The sequence below is a fragment of the Ambystoma mexicanum genome, chromosome 11, assembly GCF_040938575.1.
Source record: "Ambystoma mexicanum isolate Mex_15411 chromosome 11, UKY_AmexF1_1, whole genome shotgun sequence".
NCBI lineage: Eukaryota > Metazoa > Chordata > Amphibia > Caudata > Ambystomatidae > Ambystoma > Ambystoma mexicanum.
The window spans coordinates 813,709,047-813,721,890 of record NC_090934.1 but is presented as its reverse complement, the minus strand read 5'-3'; the positions used below and the strand labels follow the sequence as shown (position 1 = coordinate 813,721,890).

The following is a 12,844-nucleotide window of genomic DNA, read 5'->3' as shown; positions in this document are numbered from 1 at the left end:
TACAGCTGAATCAATGAGGAGATACAACTAACATAGCCTTATTTGCCTCGGGCCATAAATTGGGGAAAGGTCATTATCCCAAGCAAAAATGGCCCCTCTCAAGGTCTATAAGGTTATTAGCACTTTGGGGTAATCACATTATATCTTATGGAGCTCTTGTTATGAAGTAAAAACCTTACTTTAATAGTGAGTAAAGTAAAAAGACAACGTGAGTTAGTAAAGTAAGTGTTTTTAGTTTTAGCATTTAATTAAGGTTGTCTTCATAAGTTAAGCTTTTGCATTGCAAACTTGTCTGTGATACAGAAGGTTTAACATGAGCCGGCAAAACGAGTTCTCCGTAAGTGAGTGACAGCATTTTCCAATGTTTTAGCTTTGTGTTTGTTTTGTTAAATCGGATGTTGCAGCAAAAAAAAAAAAAACAAAAAAAAAACCTCCCAGATCGGAAGTGTCTTGTTGAAATAAATCTTGCCTGGAAATCACGTTGTTTCCCTGTTTGCCTTTGAAGACACCATGTGCAAAATTCAGTCAGATACCGACTGCCATCTGAACATTCTGATTGGCTGAGAGGAGGCCAATGACGATCTCCATATGATAATATATGCATTGCTAGGTTAAGAACGTATTATTTACTTTGACCTTTCTGTGAGTTCCCTGATTGGTTCCTGTGCACATGTTTGGATTTAAAAACAAAATATAAACAATATGAGGTTGTATTTAAATTGAATTAAACTTTATCCAATTTCCCCGTCAGGTCCAGTGATGAAACGTGTCTTGCTTTTTTTTCGAATGCCTTCCTGTCTCATATTTCTGAGCAGTTTGCGCATGTGATTATCAAAATGGGCATTTCTGCAAAAAAAAAGTGGATGTCTTGAAACCTTCAAAGGTATCCTTTATGCTATTATACTAAAATGCTAAGGAGTGCTCTGCCCTAGGCTTTTTATTAATTATGCATCCATGTGAGTAGCATGGCTTGAAGCCAGCTGGGAAAGTCTCATATCGAAGAAGTTAAACAGATCTTGATGTGAACTAGTAAGGTCGCATTATGTATTAATATCATTTTTCAGAACCCTGTAGTGACCCGGTGTCACATGAGGCAAATATTGAGACACATGTAGCCAAAAGGTCATGGAACCTTGCAGCTGGCTCCTGGACTTGCAAGACCCTACACAAGGTTCAGGGGGCCTGGAATAGTGTAACACACTGACCCTCATCAGGAGCATGGAGGTAACCATGCCGCTTTTTGCGGCATGGTTGCCTCCTTACCGCAATCTGGGCCCGGGTTCCTCGAATGAGGAATTACCGGGCCATCCCAACCTTGGCGGACCCGGTAATTCCCCGTCCGAGGAACCCGGACCCGGTCCATCTCCATTCCCATAGGGCTCAATGGAAATGGGGATGGAGCTAACAACGGGCCTGTTAATGACGGGCTCGTTGTTAGCTCCCTGGCCTCCTCGCGGGACCCGGTAAGGACGCCTGGTTTTTCCAGGTGCCCATTGCGGGTCCCGCGAGGAGACCTCGTGGTAGGGCGGAATGGGTTTACCGGCGCCTTTACTGGTGCCGGTAAACCGATTCCACCAACCTTCTGATGAGGGCCACTGTTTGAGGTTCGGGGCAGTCAGCCACCCTCCAGCTGATGGAGGGTTTTCTGTAGGACAGTTCCATGGACCAATGGCTGGATGAGCAGTAAAACCGGTTGCTCAGGATTCATTTTTGTAATCACACCCCCATGGCGTAAATATGTAGTGTCTGATGTGACTGCAAGTAAATATTATTTAATTGGACCCCTAATGGGGTCAACTATAGGTGTCCAAAAACATCTAGTATAATAAGCATTGAAAAAGCCTCAGATCAACAGATTTGGCTAAATCCACAAATCCTGAAGAAGACGTTGACCAGTGGTTTATAAGAACTTTAACCACTTGATGTCAAGTCGAAACTATTAATTAAGGGAGGTCCTAGAAGGAATAGTATTGCTAGATTATTTTGGACACCTATAGTTGATGTATAATTGTGGATCATTAATATGAGATGCATGATCGAGAATATGGAAAATTATGAGCTATTGATGTTTAATTATGGATTATCAATAGGAGCCATATCGATCGTATCAGTACAACTGTAAGGTACTAAGTGAATTAAGATAAACTAACATTTGACATATGTTCTGTTTTTTTTGCATACACAATGTCTTTTTGTACAAATTATTTATGGTTTGCACACACAAAATGGTTACTTTTTTGATTAATTGAATTGTAGAATTGTGTGATATACAATCCAGTCACATTTCCCAGTTTGAACAAAGTTAAACCAAAGTTGAAATTCATGTAAAATCTTTTTACTCTGTGTAACTGTTGTACACAATTACCATTTAAAATGAAGACAAAAATGTAGTACTGAAATACTGCCTTCGATTAAAATGTCACCAAGCAGAGAACTGTGAGGGGTCAATCCATTGGCCCTCCAGGTGTAAGTGGAGGATCGTGCACAAGCCTGCAGCGGTCTCCCAGCCCAGTGAGGGTTGTGTTCCCACCTCTGCACTTTTTACAGGAACCTTTTCCAAGATACTTGCCAGATATCTTTAAGTAACTGCCAATCTACCCTTTTTAGTTAGTTTACGGTTCCTCCAATGGATGCTAATGGTTTCTGGAGCTGCCAAAAATCTAGTGTTGGTCCATGTTGATAACATTTACTTGTGTTCTTACATTGCACCTAATGCTGGATTCCTCCCTCTTCATTTTAGTTGTTTAGATACTGATGATTTCTTTCTCATGCACATTGTTTTACTTTCAAACAGGATGGATTACAAAGTGTGGAGTGCAGCGTGTTGCCTTGGAAGGACCATAGTGTGAGAATAAACATGGTTAACCTAACTTGACATTTTGCAGAATTAGAGCTATATGTTTTGCTCCTAGAAGGCTGGTTAAGCATTGTGCACTTATGAGAATCATAACAAGTTCCTTTAACAAATGATCTGCATCCAGACAAGACTAGAAATGCGTCTTGGAAACATTACACTTTCCAGAAAAAAAAAACAAAATAAAAAACATTTGTACTGTCAGGAGACCAAGTTGGAGGAGGCACACAAGAGTAAGGTTGTGAGGTTGAATTCAACTTTAAAAGATGTTTATTTTCTACAAGTGCAACAAAAGAGAAAAGGACCAAATATTCCAAACAAAAAATGTCCTAGTCAAAATTCCACGTCTGTGTTCCTAGTTAGATGTGTGTTTATAAGCGTCCCATACCCACAGCTCTCTACACCAAGTACTTCACCAACATCTGTAGCTTTCAACTGCTTCCAGAGTAAGAATAAGCCCCACTCATCATCCTCTTCCTTCTGGCTCTCCGACGGCTTCTCACTCCCTTCCTCGCCACTAGGGGCGGCTCCCTCGCCAAGATGACCCTGAGCGCGACCTGGCTTCCTTGCCTGCAATGCATTATTCCCGTATGGTTCCTGAACCTGCCTGGGACTGACTTGGTGGACTGCAGCTTGCCTGCTCCATCTATATAGAGGACATATCTGTGCTTCCTCCTTCCTCGCTTCTACCCTCCTCTCTCGCTCCTATCCTGCTTCCTCGCTTCTACCCTCCTCTGATAGTATCCCATCCGCCACTATTTCTCTATGCTTCTTTCATATGTTGCTGCCTCTTCCAGCTCACATGCCCCAGCTACAGATGTTACCATCATCTTTAATTCTCTACCACCGCCTCCATATTTTACGTTCTCCTCTAACACTTCCTCGAACTTACTACCACCTCCTTGAAATATTACCAGACCCTACAACATACTACCACCTCGTCCAGATGTTACCAGCTACAGTAACATACGACCACCTCTTACAACTCTGTCTTCACCACCGCTCATGTGACACAGTAATTCCTTCCAACAGTTGCCTGCTCCCTGCACCAGTGATCTTCAACAACCTGCACTGCCACACTGGAGCTGGCTACCTTTATAGAGATGTTGCTCCCCCGTTTCATGGGACTGGGGCATGCGGGTCTGCACCTGTGTCAGGTAACGGTCGGGCCTCTGGACTGGCCACTCATGTTTGTTGCTCATGGGGCAGGTTGAGGCTAAGAGGAATGGGCCAAAGCTACATGGGGCCCAGCCGCCATCTTGATCTCCTTTCCTCTTCCTATGAGTTAGGCGTAGGCAAATTACATCCATATAAATCCTGTGGGAAACTGCAGCCAGCAATTTTAGTCTTACATTGTTCTTTATGTGTGTGATGGAATAGCATCATTGTTTCTCTGCAGTGTGTGTCTTTGGTAAGGGAAAGCTATGTTTTGTTTTTATTTCCACACACAAGTAAGGTCATAACAAGTTTGTATCTCTGGTGTATGAATCTTTTGACCGGGAACATTGGAGGTTTGCTCTGTGTGTTGTGCTTGAAGTGTTGGGGAAACTGCAGACTGGATACAATGTTTCTGTGTGCCACTGGTTCTCCCTGCTGTGAAAATTAACTTTGTGAATTGTTTCTTTTAAAGACTTGAATGCAGTTTGTTTTAAATGTTTGTGAGCACATATTACTGTTATCTGAGGCTTAGGAACAGGTGCCTGTTTTATGCACAAAGATGCAGGTTTCTCTGCAGAGGGATCCTTATTTTAAAATAGAATTCTGCTATGGTGGCTCTTGAAAATGGCACTCTTCCATTAAATACGAATGAAGAGTAGGTCTTTGACATGATCTTTTTCACCATTTACTACCTTATTGAAACACGGAAATGTGGGAATGCATCACAAAAATCATGTACTTAGCAGAGATTAATTCTTACAAAAGTTGAATGTTATTGAAAGTGGTCTTTAAAATGTACGCTATGTTATCATAAATATGTCTCTTTCTACATTTGGAATTATTTGTGTGGTAATTTTCGTATAAAACAAACAGTCAAGTTTTCTTTCTACAAAATCAGTTTGATACTTGAAAAAATAAAATGTTCTATGGTTCATCCAACTGGGACAAAAAATGGTCCAATTCGACCAGTTTTACTGGTTTTTCACAGTCTTTAATTCAATCTTGGGAATCGTGTTTTTATTGCAATATTGCATGCATTTGCAAGGACACTTTATTCTTTGCGTGCTCACCAGCAAACCACAGAACACCAAAGAGTCCTCTCAATTAGTGCTGCTTCCAGACATTCCCACTGAGTCTACACAGGAATACAGCATTTTGTCATCCAATGGTTGTGCCGTCAAAAGCCAAAGCTAAAAAGATGAACAAGTTTGAATTCCAGCTTTATGTGGGGGAGAACTTTGTTTCTTGCGAAGGGGAAAGCAGTTGCCCTCAGTAAGGACTGAGGGAGGATGAAGGATGAGTTGGCAATGGACAGCTTGTTGGACTGTGCTTCTTGCTTGCATTTACCGCTTTTCTAAATGCTCACAATGTTGATAGACCTGGGAGCACTGATACTGGGGATAATGTAACCGAGCAGGGTTCCCTGCCCTCCGGGGACACCCCATTGGACCACTGCACGTTCAGCAATGCCGCCCCCGTGAACTGCAGAGCCCACATTCTGCCTCAAAGGGAACCTTGAAGGGATAATGTTAAGAGAGCATTTAAGAGGGGTTGGTGGTGTTAGCTATCCCCAACTGCCCTGTAGTGCAACAGAAATTAAACCACATCAAAGATAAGCAGTTTGCCTAGAATCACACAGTGTTGAATTGAAGGAATTAAAATCAACATCCAGGATTTGCTGTCAGCAATGTAACCTCTAGAACACAATTCCATAAGTGAAAGTAGCACTTTACTGTCACAGCTGCATTGTCAATGTTAACCTTATTATCAAGGGCTTTAAGTCCGGTTAAACTGGATAATTAGGTAAAAAGAAATGGACATTCCAAAAATCCTATTCTTTTGCAAGGTCTCTCCAGACAGAGTATGCGTGGTAGAGGCAAGGTATCTAAAACTATTGCCGAATGCAGCAATTTCGGCGATAAGACACTCACAAGCAGTAGAGTTTATTCATTTCTTTTGCAAGTGAATTACCCACTAAAACACCACATGCACTAGCCGGGAATGATGGCTCTTCCGTGCTTTCTGGACGGAGGGCGAAGCACAGACTCGGAGCCCTCGCCTCCACGGCTTCCCGGGCTGCCTGCAAATTGCTGTGAATGGAATCGTGGGCTGACAGGCTCTATTAAGATAAACTGCCTTTCTCATCGGAGAGATAAAATACATCAGGTGTTTAGTCAAATTAAAATACTTCAGCTGGAGCAGACCCCAGGGAGCACTGATCCACCTGACAAAGCGGAGAAAAACTCAAGACAGATGTCGGTTGGGGGCCAAAGAAGGCCCCTGGCAAAGAGAGGCGGTAATGCCTCTGCCGTCAGGGCAGAGGTGCAGCTTACACTTAGTGGAGGGAGGGAGCTGCCCAGGCAACGGATGAGGTGTTGGTCCTAGTGACAGCACTGGGTGTTCATATGCACGTGTCCTTCTGTCGATACTCAGGGACACTGTTGGTTGTCTGCCTTTTCTTCTTCTGCTTGAAAAGTCACTTGCGCACTTTCAATTCCCTATCAGTGCATAGATAGGGCCTTGGAAGGGATTACAGAACAAGCCTGGGTTCAGGGAATTCCCATAGTCATCTGCTTAGTGACAGAGTTGATCACGGACTTGCTTGGCAATGAGGAAAATGCTTTGTTGTAGTAGCACACGTCCCACTTATTTATCTATTGCCATGAAACGGTAGGATTCTAATCAGGACTGCCAGGAGCCCTTTATATTGCTTAAGAATGTCATTGCTCTTCTTGGTAAGGAATCTAGTGTTTAGACATCTCTGCACTAGGCTTGACCCCCTTGGCGCTATATCATACGTTTGACATTGATATGCAGACAAAAACAAAAAAAAAACACATGAATCTCCGATTTCATCATGCAAACTCTTGACAACTCTGATACAACTTTCATTTAAACGAGGCAGCACCTCAGTAGAGGGAGTATGGAAAGGGGGGCCAAGGGGTGAGATGAGGGGGCCATGTTATTTCTGTGTTTGGAATATGAACCATGAGTGATACAGGGAATGAATCGCAAAGAAGGCCACCCCTTTTGCAGTTCAGCAATGGCAGCGTAGCTTGTCACATGCCCCTTGTTGCGTCTTCCCTGGGAACCAATTTAGGACATGCTGTGGCAGGTGACAGTGAGTTGTGTTATCAAACCCCTGTTCAGCCTCCTACGTGCATCACCAGATTAGAACCACTGGAGTGACTTTTGACCCCGTTCACCCCCTCAGTGAGGCGAGATGATGGGCAGATCATATAAAATACGACCTGAGAACTTTCACTCATGACCATTGGTGGTCAGCACTGGCAGCATTGGCGTAGGCGTTGACGTCATTGTTGCTGACTTTTACCAGTGGGATGGTATGTTGGTTCTATGGTCTTACATTACCAGTTTTTTTTTCCTGCTTAGTTTTAATATTCGGCCAAAAACATCCTCTAATTTGATTTCCATTTTTTGGGGGGTTTCCCCAAGCACCCTTTCCTATTACCTAGTGCCTATTCCCCACACCCCTTACCCCTTATATCCCCTTACCCCCCGCCCTACTTTCCAATGAGTTGTTTCAGCCAAAAATCCTTAGCCAAAAAACTCAGCGAAAAAAAAAAGCCGCCGTTGTAAAAACACCACACCAATATGTGATATAATTGATGAAATTGATGATGTCATAGGTTATACATGGAATGTTGTGCATGAGACCATCAGAAAACAAATGGGGATTTACATTTGTGTGGCTCATTGATCCGTGAACTGATCAACATTTCTTCATCATATGGGGTTTTTAATGTCCTTCAGCACTTAATACTGTACAATGAAATGCTTATTCTGAATAAGTTAGTCATTTTGTTAACCATCGCTCTGCAAATTGTATCTTTGGTTGGAGCCCTGATTTTGAAGTCTAGTTCCCAGTGGTTTGTAATAAATATATTTAAATATACCTTAGACTTTTGCTTTAATGATAAGGCCTCAATTTTGCCAGGGCACACATTTACAAAATGAAATGGCAGAGTGGGAAAAGTAACTAGTAGTCACATCCTTGTTTACATTTCTTATGGAGGACAAGTTGAGGTGTTAGGACCGCAAATAGCATGCCAGCACGTTTACTGAACCGTAAGGTGGCATAGGGGCAAATGCATATAACTTCTGAAGCTTGCTAAATCCAGTACCAGAATGGAAAGGAATTACACGGCACATCCCATTTAATGCCATTTAATTCCAGCATCTAATAAAAGAATGAACAGCACTTTTAACAACATAAAGATCCCACCTCAAAGAACAGAGAAATAGATATATAATTATAATTGTTCTTTTATAATTGTTCTTTTATAATACGCTTAATACCAATGAGTGGTTGGTAAGCACGGGATCGGGACTCAAACCTGTGTTGCGATTCGTTATCTCGCTTCCAAGACAAACTCGTTGTCCAGAGCTATCCTTCCTCCCCTATATACAGCCTGATTCATGGAATTATTTGTGCGTAAAAAGCACATTTGCATGCCTTTCTGCCCGAAAATCCCTGTATGAGGTATGGGGATTTTCAGGAAGAATGGCGCGAAAATATGCGTTTTATGCGCAAATAATTCCATGAATCAGGGTGATAATATTGTACTATCGACAGATGCATGAATTATTTAATTTGTGCATTCTACAAAAGAACCCCAATTCCCTCTAACCCTTTTCGGATCCCAAATCAAAATATCCATGAAAATCAAACCCTTGGCTGTCCTTTGGGACATGAGACTCAGTAGGAACTCTCAATTTGCCAATGTGCTTAAACCATTCTTTTACCATTTCAAATCCCTCAAAATAATCCTGCCGTCCATCCCTCAAGTCCACCATGCGGTGGCCATCCCTGTCTTGGCTACACAAATGGAGTATGCGTCAATCTCCCTGACTTTCAAATCAAGAGACTGCAATCTGCTCAACATGCTGCTGGTCGACTTGTTGCAGGAATTTACAAAAACAAGCCTACAGCACCTTCCCTAAAAGAAATCTACTGGCTCCCTTTAAAGAAGCACATCACAGTCAAGATTTCTTCTTTAACTTACAAGTGTCCACACAACTCTTCTCCAGCATATCTGCAGGACAGGAGCTTGCCATGCGCCCTGTGAACAGATCTGCATTCAGCAGGCCATCTTGCCTTGACATTAGCCATCCTTGACAGTAGAAGGGACATTAGATATTCAATATCCACCAGACCCTCTTGAGCAGAATTACTCTCCAGATACGTCAGACTGATCAAAAGTTCAGAAAGACAATTAGGTGCTCATTACGACTATGGTGGCGTGGGAACAAAGTGGTGGTTACAGACTTACTGCCACTGTCACCACACCACCATCCTACAAATTTGGCTGTGAATGGGTGATTTACCTCGAGCATCATGCTGGAGGTAAATCCTCCCACTTTCTTCCCAAAAATCGACAAAATTGGCTGCATTACTGCAGCCGTAATTCCCCCAAAATCCCCAATGGAGTACTTTGGATTCAACATTAATGGGGACTAACACCGCCACCACCACTTGTAATCTGGCGTTAATCTGACGGACCAAATGGTGGTAACAGTAATTCTGTTGGGCTTTATTCTGGCAGAACTTAGCACAGCAATACCACCCAACTCGTAATGAGCCCCTTAGGGCCTAAATCACAGAATAGCTTCATAATGCAAAACCCCAATTGGAAAACGCTCTGCGAATAATGACTTTAAAATCTGCCATTTCTCTTCATGAATACTATTTTCTCTGCTAACCCCTCCCATATTTACTTCCCCTCAATATGCCACCCTTTAGTTTAAGTTCATAATCGCTTTCTGTTTTCCCTCCTCTCTTTGCCCACCCACTCTACTTCCTCCCTTAATATCCCAAGTGACAAGCAACTTTTAATTTTGTGGTGTGTGCTACATAAACAATTATACATAAATACAGAGTTATTTGCACATATTAATACATCTAAATGTTGAAGATGTATCACACATCACTCCGCCTTAACATTTTACTTCTCCTACAGGTACTCCAGAAAGCCTGGCAGAAAAGGAAAGACAGCTCTCCACAATGATCACCCAGCTCATCAGTTTAAGGGAACAGCTTCTTGCTGCTCATGATGAGCAGAAGAAGCTCGCAGCATCGCAGATCGAGAAACAGCGACAGCAAATGGACCTGGCTCGCCAACAACAAGAACAGGTGAGAGCCATTAAATGCTCCAAAATTAGAGCACAGTAAACATTTGCATTTTTCCCTGCATACCGTAAGGCCTTGAATGTTTACTAGGGACGATATAGAAATCCAGAAGGTCCATACACTAATTATAATTAAGCAATAATCCCCGAGCTGGGGGGCATTACTGCTTCAGGTAGTGCCCTGGGGCCCATAGTTACAGACCTGAGTGAAGCGAGGGCCTTAACGCAGACCCTGGGGCATTACCTGAAGCAGTAATGCCCACCCAGCAAAGGCCTTATTGCTATTAGTACTCAGGCCCGTGAGACCGGGGTAGCAATGGCATATTTTTGTAGTTGCGAGATGCTCTGGCATTTCACCAAAAAACAGAAGATGGCTCCAATGGGACAGGAAACAAAGTCAATTTTTCCTTTTTATGATGACCAATTATAAGATCAATAAAAAGTAAACAAAGAAGATGGCCGCCATAGAAAGGTAGAAGGGACTACCTGGAGAAGGTAGTACACATAGTCCCTTCTCCCTTTCCATGACGGCCAATCAAAAGATAGAAAAAATAAACAAAAAAAATGGCCACCATGGAAAGGAGAGAAGGGACTACATGCCAGTTGCGTAAGGAAACCCGAGGGACGTGGCTGCGACCGGAGCAATGTCAGGCAGGTAAGGACCCAGCAAGGGCCAATGAGATCATTTGTAACAATATGATTGTCACTCACTGGCTACTAATACTTTTGTAATGTTCTAGGGCAATGGATTGATATTTAAGACCATATTTCAAAATGGTAGGGGCATTAGACAGAAAGATTTTGCATGGTTCTGAAAAGTCTAAAAGAGTAGATTTCAGATTCTCACCAGATGATGAAAAAGTGATCTTTAATGACCAATATGGGTGCTCTTGTGCTTCTGTGAGGCTTCTAAATTATTTGAGCTTTTCAAGAACACATACTTACAAAACGTTTGAGAGTTCTATATTTGCTTGAGTTTCATGGGTCATTGTGTTTGTAGTAAAAAACACAAGACCTTCATTCTCCAAAATGACCTTTCTTTCTCAATTCTGAACGAACATGCGCCATATTTTAATGATGATAGGCTGCTATTTCATAAAATGACATCATCATTTGACAAGGTTAAATTGCTGTGAGCATCAAATGAAGCATATGAATGCTTACCCCACTGCAAATGTATAATACAAATAGAAATTATTTGAATAGGAATGGTTGCAAGGGTGTTTGCGACCAACTTGACTTCAGACCATGCAATCAGAGAACAGCTTCAGTGGGAAGCAGCTGAGCAAAAAAGTTGATAGTTTCATGTCACCCACAGATGGATACCTCTTTTTTGTGATTAACCATTGAGTGGAGCTAGCAATCTGAAGGTCCTCTCACAAGCAGATGGATCTGGTAAAATATCAGACTAAGTTAAGCACTCACTTCAGAAATCTGTGTGCCACATGCAGCCACAGGTTTGGACCAAAAGGGCTGACCTCTCCCTCTGAAGCCCACACCCTTGAGTTGCGTGACACCTTCTGTGATTAATTATTATTATTTTTTATTATTTGACATATGGTTTAATTCAAACCTTCATCAATTCCATACATTATCAAAAGGAATACAAAAAAAGAAACTGCACATATAATTAAAATCAGATTTTTTAGCAAAGTTGTTTTCATATAACTCTAGATTTGATCTTAGTCAATTCTAAAAATGAGTGTATTGAGGAGATCTTCTATGAAATGTGTTAATGCAAACAATAGTTAAAAAATCTCACTCCCACATAACATGTACCCCAGGTTTTAGCATCTTGTGTTCGCAAGGCATTTATTAATGTGGCAAGATGTTTAGTTCTGCATTCTTTCAGTTCTGGGCAGCATAGAACCAGCTGCATTAATTTTTCTCTTTTCACTTGACATAGTCGACACATGTCTGTGTCATCGATGGTCATATGTCTTGCAGAGAGTACTTGCTTCATTGGTAGAAATATTCAGTCTAATCCGCAATAGCAGTTTTCTATGGTGGGGACTTGGAAATGTGGTCAAATATTTAGGGAGGACGTTCCTTGCTTTAATGTCATCTATTAGATAGTTGTAGATTTTAAACTTCAGTTTGTCTTCTTCTGTTTTTATCGAGTCCCAATTCCATAGTTTCTTTTTTGCTGCATCTGGGTTATTCAAGAGAACATCTAGTTCTGTATCAGCTTCTGCGAAAATTGCTCAACAGAGATTAGACCACTGAAGAAGTGCCCAATCCTGTTTATGGGAACCGTCAAAGTGAAGTATATTAAATAGAGGTGGTTGATTGTCCAGGGTCATCTTTCTGAACAAGCTCAAGGATTTTCATGCAGATGCCGCATACATTGAGGTTAGGCCTAGTTTGTGTCTTATAATAGCAATGGGTACACATCTCTGCAGCCTAAGAACTTTCTTCCAAAAGACACTTTCTAGGTTAATCCATGCCTCCCAAGGAAACCAGAGTGATGCGTCAGCACCATATGTCAGTATAGGTGTTACTTTTTGCTTGTAGAATTTCAGTACTTCCGTCAATGAATTTGTTCCAAACTTATTGTGGATGGTGGAAGCTTGCATTGCAAGGTTATTTGCTTTAGATTTCATGTTGCCTATCCGTGGTGCACTTAGATTTCAACTGATGTCAAGATACCTCATACTCTGGACCTCGGTCAATGTTTCTTGT

At 41.9% G+C, this 12,844-nt stretch overlaps 1 protein-coding gene across 18 annotated transcripts in view; it reads left to right on the top strand.

Moving 5' to 3' along the window:
• SOX6 (SRY-box transcription factor 6) overlaps positions 1-12,844 on the top strand; it is a 1,055,545-nt gene that overhangs the window by 683,718 nt on the left and 358,983 nt on the right. For all 18 annotated transcript variants that reach the window (XM_069623758.1, XM_069623756.1, XM_069623746.1 and 15 more), the window contains one exon: positions 9,994-10,166. In XM_069623758.1, coding sequence (XP_069479859.1) covers positions 9,994-10,166 — 173 coding nt within the window. The remainder of the gene's footprint in view (positions 1-9,993; positions 10,167-12,844) is intronic.